The 11,279-nt window shown below is 44.1% G+C and overlaps 1 protein-coding gene across 2 annotated transcripts in view; it reads left to right on the plus strand.

The window, feature by feature from the left end:
* The window catches only part of TNFRSF11A (TNF receptor superfamily member 11a), a 29,033-nt gene extending 20,085 nt beyond the window's left edge, over positions 1-8,948 (plus strand). For both annotated transcript variants that reach the window (XM_030265401.4, XM_030265400.4), the window contains exons 9-10: positions 843-1,695; positions 5,817-8,948. In XM_030265401.4, coding sequence (XP_030121261.4) covers positions 843-1,695; positions 5,817-6,199 — 1,236 coding nt within the window. In that variant the 3' untranslated portion in view covers positions 6,200-8,948. The remainder of the gene's footprint in view (positions 1-842; positions 1,696-5,816) is intronic.
* Positions 8,949-11,279: the final 2,331 nt, after the last annotated feature.

The following is an 11,279-nucleotide window of genomic DNA, read 5'->3' on the forward strand; positions in this document are numbered from 1 at the left end:
AAGTCTTCATGCAACCTCCTGTCTTGGCAGCTGCTCAGGTCCTCTGGGACAGAGGAGTGAATCAACAGCAATTAGTGGCTGGCAACGCACTCTCTTTTCTATCCTTGAAGATCTGAACAGATGCTAGAAATTAGGGTATCAGTTCCCAAACACCCATTTTTAAAGCACAACTTGTACAAACTGAAGAAAACCCCTGAAGTATTTCCCAACCCTTTTTTTTGGAGCTGCTACCAAAAATGTAGCTTTACTTTGTCAAGTACTGTGACAACAGGGTGTCATGGGCCTTTGCATTTTTTTTGTCCTAACCTTTCAGCGTAATACAACCTTGGTTGTGTTTTCTTTCAGCTTGTCTCAGAACTTCTGAATCAATCCAGGTTCTTTGTTCAGTCATTGCTGATATTAAAACCTCAGCCCCCAGTAAGGCCTTCACAGATCAATAACCCTTCGGACACATGGGAGTGTTTCCAAAACTTAATAAGCAGTTTTGTGGGTCTTACTAATGGTTCATAAGGAGCAGAAGAATTCAGCAACTCTTCTAGGTTTATTAACTCTTCTTGAGTGGCCTCAAAGAAAAAGCTAGGAATAGTTGTCTCACAAGATTGAATGTTATTACTCCCCAGGCCATCAGATTCCATTCTCAACACCTGCTGAGCCCAGCATCACCAGTCACAGTTTCACAGCAGAGTAGAATTGCCCATCAAGACTCAAATATAGCAGCACTGCTCAACCTGAGCAGCTCCACACAGAGGAAGGACAATAATCTGCCTTTTCCTTCTTTGTCTGAAAAATAACTTCATGTTGATCTATTTGTTAAAGACGTTTTTACTTTCAATTTCTTTCAGGAACCCCCCAGAGATGCACTTGTTACTGTGAACATCACAAATGCTCCTGTCCCCCAGACCACTGAAGGCACATGTCTCCTGGTCCCCTCGGGCTCTCCTGTTCCTGGACAATCGAGCTGCACCTCTGGTCACACTCCTTGCAGGAATGAGAGTCCCAGGACAGAGCCTTGTGAGGCAGGAGATTTTTCTGTGGTAACCGAGACTGATGATTACCAATTCCCACCAGTTCCCACGGAAGACGAGTACATGGATAAGGATCTCAATAACACTGATTATTTATCTTTACTAAGTCAGACTGCCAGTAAAACTGTGTCATCACTTTCAGAACCAATGGAGGCAGGGGAGAATGACAGCTTGAACCAGTACTTTTCAGGTATTGGGAGCACAGAGGATGTATCAGTCTCTCAAGGCTTTCACCCTTCCTCCAACCCAGATGGAGCACACATTGTCACAGACCAGCTTCTACAGAAATCTTGCCAACATGCCCATAGTTGCCTGAAGGAAACAGGCAACAAAGACACAGATAATTTTGCAACAAACTGTGACTCAGAGAAGATCTGTGTGAGGTGTGGCATTTTGTACAGAGAATCTCCCCAAAAGTGTTACAAACCCTGTTGTGCTGCAGCTGACAGCACCTCCACCTCCCCAGAAACTGGTTCCTGTGCCCAGTGCACCTGTGGTTTGAATTTTCTCTCTGCTGGTCAGAGCACTCTAGCAAACAATCTTGGTATGGAAGATGCACCTTCAGATAGTACCAATGTGAAGTACCAGAACACAAACAGAAGCACTTCAGGGACACACAGAAGCACTTCAGGGACAAACAGCAGCACTTCAGATCTCCCTCCAGCATCTGGTAAGCCCATTACACTTCACCCATACACAGTTGTACAGGATTGTTCTCTTTGCTAGCTCAGTAATATTCAGAGGATCTGATTTAGGAGAAGAAAATTATGCTTTTCCACTTAATTGCCCGGAAGCTAGTCTGAAAAAAAATCTGAAACCCGTAAGGCCATTTGGTTTGTATTGAATTCTGCAAGAAATGAGCCCAGCAGGGGACCATTGTCCCACCCTGATCTAACCAGCAATGCAGAACCCACCTTCTGGCTGTCACTGCAGAGGCCAGGCAGTTCTGTTAGCAGAACACAATGTCAGGACCTAGAGGTTGAGCTAAGGAAGGATGCATAATGCTCAGGCAGATACTTTTCACTCACCAGTGTGCACACATATTTTTGCCATTAGATTTAAGTCCAGTTACATTTATACAGTGGTCAGTGAAGCTCCAGCTGGAGCTGTAAGCTGGTGGCTGTGACTGGGTCTAAGAAATTATGTACAATTTTTTGCTTATAGCTCTTTCTCTTTGTTTTTATTTGCTAGCATGTAAACCTTGACATAAAATGGTTTCATACAGACACTGTTTCTCCATACACATATGCTTTGTACCCTAAACAGCTCTGAAACACTGATTAGTTTACTAATTGTCTACCAATTTATTAATTGAGTAAATATAGCAAAATTGTCAAATGAAAACAGATTAAAAAAGCACTGAAGCAAAACCAGCAGAAGGGAAGTTACATCCTTCTCTGGATGAAGCTTTCCTTCCCCAGACATTTTTTCATTATAAAAGTCTGCAATCTGCCTGTCATATGTTATTAGTCATTTTAGATTATAATCTCATAAAGCTGGATGGTCTATTTTTATTTATATCAGTGCACTGCCAAGCATAATGAGACCTTAGTGTTGAGTGGGACATCTAAGTATTACTGTAATACCCACAGCAGTTGTAAGCTGTTGCCCTTCTTTAAAACCATGTCATGCCTTAAAATTTCTTACAGAGACATTCTTGTCAGGCTGCCAAAGCCCCAAAACAACACACTTGAAGGTCCTTCCTCTCTCAACATGCATTCCATATGGGAATCTGAAAGTGTGTAGCATTCATCTTCTGAAGAGCAGAAACTTTCTGTTGCTTCAGTTTCCTGAAATCATGCCGCAGTTTCACTGTCTGGTCTATACAAAGTGCAGCAGGAGTAAAGAGAACATAGATTATCTTTTGTGTTATTGTTGGACTCTTGAGGTACAACTGAAAGCCAGGTTGTATTTGGTACTGCTTTTCTTTCTAAATATGACACAAAGAGAAAGAGAAAATATTAAGGAACAATAGAGCAAATGGGAGAGCTTGGATATAAGTGCTGTACTAGCAAGTGCCATCTTAGATCTGCAGCACAATTCTTTATATGGGATTTTAATTGTGTCTGTGCCTTTGGATATGTACATGCTATAGTGCCATCTGGTGAAACCTGAGCACAGATACCATGTTCCTAATTTGATAGTTTTTATGTATGACTACAGGAAGATACTGACAGAGCTGTGGGCAGTATCAGAGTGTGGGTTAGTTGATCTGTGGGTAACCTGGCGTGTTGGCAGAGTAATTTTTATGCCCACAGAATTGGCCATGCCCCCCGGCCGTGCCTGGTTGCATGAGGACTGGGACAGGGCTTAGCCACACGTTCTTCACCGAAGCAGCCCAGGCATGCCAGGACTGCACATGTGGTTGCATCAGCATCTGTCATTTTGCTAGACCTTGTGAAATTCCCAGATGGAATAAATGTGCATGTAAAATAATTTTCTGTAATGCTTTTCAAAGCAACTGAAGTCACCAGGCCTTGCACACAGTTATGCTTAAACAAAACGGTACAAAAAAGGGTGGGTGAAAAATGGGAAGAAAAAGACTGTGAGAAATTCCATGAAGTTTTGGTCTTGGTTCACTAACACTCAAAATGACAACAGAGCTGGTAAACTCTGTCCCTCCTGTGAAACAATCCTAGAGGACCAAAGTGAACCTCTGGACAGGGGCCCCTTCTGGGGCTCACCATTGGAGATGGAGGTAAGCCTTCAAGCAGTTCTTCAAACCCCACAAGCCTGGAGGCAGTCAGAACATGAATGATCAGTTCAGGCCCACCTCAAAGCCTGTGCAGGGCTACAGCATAACACATGACTGCAGGAAAACTTAGCTGACTCATAACTGGGACTGGTTTTGCAAAGCCTTTCACTTCCAGATCCCAAACCAGCTTGGTTTGGCAGTGACAAACAGTTCTCACCACCTAGAGGCCATTAAATGTCTCAGTGAAAATTATTTGCCTGCGTTTTCCCAGCTCTTGGTGAACAATTATCACAAAAATTAATCTGTCTTTTTTATTAATATCAGATAGTCTGAAGAGATCAAAAGACTGAAACTCTGCAAAGAACGATGCCTTCACTCTGAATGTGTCTCTTATGCTTTTCAGGTTGGAAGCACTCTTCTTGCACAGTGTAGGAAGCTCTTGTGTCCATTTTCTGTGTTTTCAGGCCTTAAATATCCTTTTGATTCTGCATGGTGTCTTCAGAAAGCACAGAAGGTTTACCAGCCACATTCAGCTAAGCATTACAAATGTGTTAATCTGCCTTTTTTTCCCTCCCCACTGTCACATATATTTCTGAATTTTTGATCTCGTGCTGAGCACTGGTAACTTTATTCACAGCACCTTTTGCAAGTGACAGGCAATCTGTTTAAAGAAAAACAGTTATTTTTCTACTGCAGTTATGCCCAAGACTTTTGTTCATGGCAAACAGCCACACTGAATCAAACACAGGGGAAAGAACCAGCAGGGAAAAACTCCTCCAGAGAAAACCCTTATGGACATCTCATGTTAATCAACAGCACTTGGGGAGAAAGCAAAGAGTTAGCAATGCAGTGGTTTAGGTGAAATAAATGAGATTGCTTAAGGGGGCCCTATTAGAGAGAAGCTGGAGTGCTGCTCAGAATTAGCTGTGTGCAGGCACAGATCCTCATTCCACACAGCTGGAGACCAGTGTCCAGTGCTGGTGTGCAAACAGCACCTGTGGCCACTGGAAAAACAGCATTTCTCTGGGCTGGGCCATGTTTATCTGCAAGGAAAATGGGAATGTCTCAGGTGTTGAGGAATGTAATGAAGAAAGTACAAAATTGCTAAAAGGAGTTGGAGCAAGTAATGATGAAGCACAGCAGCAAAAACATGTCTTACTAAGGCTGTTTTCAGGCTAGGAAATTTTTATTTGTTTCTTCATTTGTGTCATTTTCAAACTTTAGCAAGATTGTTAGTTTGATGTTGGAAGTTTGTTCTCAGTTATTTTCTTTCTGCTCTGAGGAAAGTTTATTAACTCCCAGAGCCTGGTCCTGCTGTCACTTAGGTCAGCAGCCCAGTCCTTGAATAGCAGAAAGATTGCATTTGTACTGAAAAATCTCTAACCTCAGGCAGACAGACTGAAACCATAACTCTATTAAGTTGCTATAATATAGACTCTGTCTTTTCAATGGCATCAGTCTATATCCAGCTAAATCCATGCAGAGGCTAGGTGAGTGCCAGAGTGTACCTACATGGAGGATCTGGACTATATAACATAATTGTATAAGCTTTGTGTTTTTTGGACACTGTGTGTCTGTGTGATCTGATGTTAAGTCTTTCAGTATTTATTCGGTAAGCCTGCTATCTAACCCAAATAGTAGGATTGATTGGGGGTTTATTGCCTCTTTGGTAAACAGTGTGATTTCTGGGACTCTAGGAAAAAATAAAACTCATCATCAGAAATAATTAGCATTTCCTCACAAACTGCAGGCAGAGGCAGATTGAACACAGCTTTGTGCATCAGGCAGCAGAGGGAACATAGATCATCACCCTCTCTCTGGCCTCCCAGATCAGAATTCAGAGGGAAAATGTTTCCAACCCTTCCAGACAGGCTCCTTGTGTATGACAGACTTTGTCCTGAGAAGGCGAAAATGGAAATAATGAAAAGGTTCAGTGGAAGGCATTGATTATAAGAGCATCCTCATGTCACGGGGGAAAAAATAATGGAACAAGAACAAAGCCACCACAGCAGATTAAGTTCACTGCACTAAGCGTCCACCTTGTGAGGGGAAAATATTAATCGTGTGTCTTCTTTTCTCCCCCCCTCCTTCCTTAGGAAATGTGACTGGAAACAGTAACTCCACCTTTATTTCAAGTGGACAAGTAATGAATTTCAAGGGCGACATCATTGTTGTCTACCTTAGCCAAAACTCTCAGGAGGGGACAGCGGCCTCCTCGGGGCTGAGCGAGGAGAACGTGGGCAGCCCCGTGCAGGAGGAGAACCTCAGCCGCTGCGAGACTTTCGCCGGCAATGCCCAGCACTACAAGGAGAAGTGTGCGGAGCTGCAGGGCGCCCGCCCGGCCCCAGGGAGCGGGGGGCCACGGTGGCCTGGTGGAGCCCTGGCCCAGGAGTGGGGCCCATCCTGCGGTGGACAAGCCTCCCAGCCTGTGCAGGAGGAAGGAAAGCTGGGACACTCCTCGGAGAAGGTGTTGAACTGAGGGGACACGGCGTCCTTGCTGCAGGCTAGGGCACCGGCACACAGCCCCTGACAGGGTGTGGGGCTGCTGCTGTGCTGCCAAAATCCTGGGTGTCACGACAGACTGGGAGACTGTTGCTGCCTCTGGTGTCTCCTGGGAAATTTTACAGTTGGAAGGACCCTCATGGCGCACATGTCGGTGGTGGTGGTGGTGGTGGTGCTCTGAGTGGAGGCCAATGAGGACGGGCATACGTGTGAAGCCAGGTGCGCTGCCTCTGTTGCAGAAGCAGCAGCAGGGCTTTCTCCTCTCCCCTGCAGGGATTTGGGCTCCCTGCCTGCCTTCATTCCCTGCCACCTCTCCCTGGCAAGTGGCAAAAGGGAACTGAGATCCATTGACCTGGGGACTCTGTGAGCAGGAGAGCACTGCTGGCCAGGTGGGCAGGATGCTGCTGGAGAGGGGATGGTGTGGCCATGGACCGGACTCGTGGGGGCTCCTTAGCTCTGCCTCGGGTTTTCTTTTTTGCAACTAAGCTGTATCCATTTTGCGGGTTCTTGGAGGTGGAAGGAAGCCATGGTGCTGCTGCAGCCTTTGCCTCCCTGTGGTGATGTGGCAGGTGGCATCATCCCTTCCCATCTTTCCCCAGGGAAGCAGACACTCCTGTCCCAAATCGGCGCCAGAGCCAAGGTCCTGGGCTGCCCCTTACTGACGTGTGGGTATAAATAGGTGTGTGTAATGCTGCCGCAAGAGGATTATAACATGCAAAATACAGCTGATATGCCTTAAAAGCATATCAGATTAATCTTGAGTAAAGAGCATTTATAGTGACCCTGATTCACCTCTGCCTTATTGCCTCTCCAGAGGAGTTCAAACCTCTGGAGATGAGAGTGGTATGTGCCTGGTACACTGCTGCAGGAATAACATCACTATAGTTTCAGGCAAAGAGCTGCTAGTAAAAAGAGAGAAAGGAGAAAGGGTCTGTGGCAACCAGCTGTGGATATTTCCAGGAGCTACAGGAGAGGTAGGGATTACCCAAAGATGGAGAATTTGGTTAAACACTCATTCTTTTTATATGCCCAAACAATTTTGTCATTCCCTTTGCTATTTTTATTAATAGGCAAAGATTTACGTAGGTAGCATGAAACTGTTTACAGAACTTGGCCTGTGTGAGCTGAAGTCAGACTGTAGCCTCTGTCACACTGACAGCTGATAAGCAATGGGACTAAAGGTTTGGCATTAAAGAATAACAGTAGTTGTATTTATTATGGAATCTTGGAGCTGGTTTTGGTTCATGTCCAATATCCTGCAGCCTTCTCCAACAGCCACTGTGGAGAGAAAGATGAAGGGAGCAGAGACTCAAGGACCTCCCAAAATAAAAAGTTAACATTTTTAATGATCTCCTGACAAGGGATAATTTTCTGACATTCTCATGCAGGTGTGAGTGCTGCAGGAATCTATCTGCAGCTGGAGCCTTCAGGAGGGCAAGTGCTCTGTTTCCTGCCAGACAGCAAAGGGATCTCTTACCTAGTGTAGCTTTGGCTTCCCTGTTGGAAAAGGTCTCTGGCTGGGAGGGCTTCTTCCCAGGAAGGTTTTAAAGCCAAAGGGTTCACTGCTGTTTGCAGTAGTACTGCTCTGTGGGAAAAGAGTACCTATAAAGCTGACAAGGTGATCACTGTGTCACAAAGAGCTTCTCATGCATAAAACAAAAAGATGAGCTTAGCCACCCTCACCTCTCAGGAGAATAATTGTGCACTGTTTATATATCTGGGATGTAAAGTTCAGGACAAATGTGCAAGACTCTCCCTTGGGTGACTGGCAGAAAGGGCAAATGAACAACCAGTCTCACTTCCCCCTCTACGTGGCCTTCAAAAAACCAGATCACTCTAGCCTAGACTCAGGCAGGTAGAGTGTCCCATTCCGTGATGGCCCAAGCTACCTCTGCCTCTCTGAAGGTGTGTAACTGAGGCTCTCTTGTCTATGGGATTCTTTTGTCTTTCCTGTTGGATCTTTTACAACCTCTTTCTAGTCTCTTCTGGAGTAGTTCTGTATCCCCTTGGCTTGTACAACAGGGACAAGGATGCAGAACCACCATCACCTTCAGGCAAGGTGCTATAGATATTTTCCCACTTCATCTTAATTTTTTCAGTTGCTTTTTTTCTGGAAAGCATTCTCCAGGACATCAGTCCTGCTGGAAAACATCCAACCAGCCCTATTCACAGGGCGGGCAGGACTGAATTCTTGCACTCATCTGTGGGTAAATTACCCTGGGCTGTCTTTTTCTCCTTCTGAACCTTCTTTCTTCCCTTGGTTTGTAACTGCCACCAGAGAGCAGAATCAAAATCCTGGTTTGAAGGGACATAATGGCAATTTACTGTGTGTCCTCAGTAAGGACACATTTTTCACTTGTTGAATTTCAGGTTCCTACTGAGCAAGGATTGAAACTAGGATTATCAGCAAGCATGAAGAAATGAGTCCCACATGGGAAATATGATGCACCAACAGACTCAGTTCTTTTTCTTCCTCCAGAGTCTAGTCCAAAGTGAAAAAACAATATCACAGCCATTATCATGCTGCATGTTCCCTGGGTCTCTGCCTGACTCCTTAGACAAGGATCCCAAAGGGACTTCTTTATCCTTATTATTTCATTTGTCATCAGTTTGGAGCTGGGAGTGGTTTTTATCTGTTTGTACAACAGGGACCTGTGCATTGGGCACTAATGAGGCTTCTGGCTGCTATTGTAATACACATAATGATAATAAAAATCTGAAATATCTATTTGAGAAAATGTGAAGGTTTTATTTTAATAAATAGGGAAAATAAAATACATTAATATATGCCTGTGCCTGTTTAAAGAAAAAGAAAAAAGAGCAAAATGTGAGTATAATTATATTCCTAGTTAGGCTTTTGTAACCTTTTTTGTATGTTGAATTGTTTTAACAAGAAGTGCTTACCTTCCACAGTGTGTTCTGCAATGCATATTCTGCACCTGCACTGAGCCTGATAGGAGCTCTCATAGACCTGATGTGATAATGCTTTACTGCTGAGAACTAGGCACTGATTCCAACTTATTCCTGAAGTTTCCTCTTGCACAGCATGCGTTTTTACAAGTCTTATAGTTTGAGGAGTCTCATGAATTATCCTTGGTGAATTTATGATGTGTTCTAGAAAGTCAGCCACTTTCATACCTGGCAGGACAGGAGTTACAGCTGTGGGAAAACAAAAACACTGGAGCAGCCCTTCTTATTCCCACAGAACACAAGATGGCATTGAAGGTCAATGTAGACAGTAATGGTTGTTAATCTATGTACTCTGCTACATGTTCACACAGACACGGGAAGTTACTCTGCAAGGCTTACAGCATACCTGGGAGTAGCACCACTAAAAGGGCATTTCTACTTGTCCATTCAGGATTCCTTCTTTTTATCATATTGATGGTATCTGAGCAATTACACCCCTGTGTCTATCATAAAACAGAACCCTGCTGAAAGATATCTTTGTGCTTATCAGGTATTTAATAGCACTCTCGTTTTATCAGATACCTACATACACATTAGGCAGCAATGCCCCTGTAAAAATAATCTACCATGACTGGAGGATTCACTTCTACAGCATCTTGGCAGACCCCAACATATACCACTGTTTCCCACTGCTCTCACTTTGATAGTGTTGTTGCTTGGTTTTTCCTTCCACCAGGCATCCAAGTTGGTTGTGGCCTCCAAGATGATTGTGTTGTCTCTGCAGCAGGTGTTGCTCCAGTCTTGCCTTCAGGCCCTCCAGCTGACTTGTCAAATTGTTAAACATCTGTTGTGTTGTAAAATGTGAGCATTCATAAGCCTGAACTTAGTGGAAACATGCTTTATTACAAGTCTCTCTGGCTTTTGAACAAGGCAATGACCGCATAACATTAAGGAACCCTGTTGCGGTAGGTGAGGATGCCAGAGTGTCCAGTCGGATGTCTTTTAACACTGCTTTTTTATTTCTTCTTTTTCTTCTGGCTAGTTGGTTTATGGTTTCTTTGTTTTGGCTGAGGATTACCACAGCTCTTCTGGTTCATTTCTTAGCCTGCCTCACCACTTGGTCGATCCCTGGGTGTTCCACCGGTTTTTACTTGCATCAAAGTTGACAGGTCTGTTCTATCATGTTTCTATTGCTGGTCTCACATTCCTATACAATATATGCGTATGGTCATCCATTCAATTACTCCTATTCCAGCTTCACAGAAAACTGTTGGAAAGGTTTCCAAGGAGAGCAAAGGAGCTCAGGAGTGTTTGAGACCACCTGTACAAGTGGGACATACACAAATCAATGTGACTTGGCAGAACACAGTCAAGGCTGCTGGGAGGGCTTGCCAGCATCATTGCAGAGGCACACTGCAACATCTTTGACAGGTCATGGAGCTTGGGGGAAGCCCCAGCTGACTGGAAAAGGGCAAATACTACATCCATATACAAAAACAGAGATTTGGGAAATTACAGATAAGTCAACCTCACTTGAGTACCTTGAAAACTTATGGAGTGGGCTCTCCTAGAAGTTATTTCTGGGCTTGAAGAAGAAGGCAGCAACACATTCCTCAGCTAACTCAGTTTTTTCCAACTGTCAGCAGTTTAATTGCTTCCTCATTGATTCCATAGAGACTTGGAAGCATAACCTTCCTCATGAAGATCAAGGCAAAGAAGACATAAAGGTAAATCTTCAGGTCTCCTTCTGTCATTTGTAATTAACTGGCCAACCCCACTCAACAGTGTACCTACCTTTTTCTTGTCCTGCTTGCTAACACACAATACAGGATGTTAGTACTTTCTTGCTATTCTTGACATCTTTTGCCAGCTCAGTCTGGGGCTGGACTTTAACACTTTAACCTTTCCCTCTGCATCTCTGCGTGCCTGAGTGATATTTCTATATTCTTCTTTGGAAGCCTGTTCCTTTTTCCATCACTCTCATGTTCCCCTTTTTTTTTTTTTTTTTTTTTTTTTTTTTTTCATCTGCGCTCTTTCAGTATCTCACTGTTTAACCAGGCTGGTTTCTTGCTGTGCCTGCTCAGTTGGATAGACTGTTCTTGTGCATGTCTGAGAATGTCTGAGAATGCTGTCTGAAAGTCTTCCAA

Source organism: Taeniopygia guttata, chromosome 2 (genome assembly GCF_048771995.1).
Source record: "Taeniopygia guttata chromosome 2, bTaeGut7.mat, whole genome shotgun sequence".
Taxonomy (NCBI): domain Eukaryota; kingdom Metazoa; phylum Chordata; class Aves; order Passeriformes; family Estrildidae; genus Taeniopygia; species Taeniopygia guttata.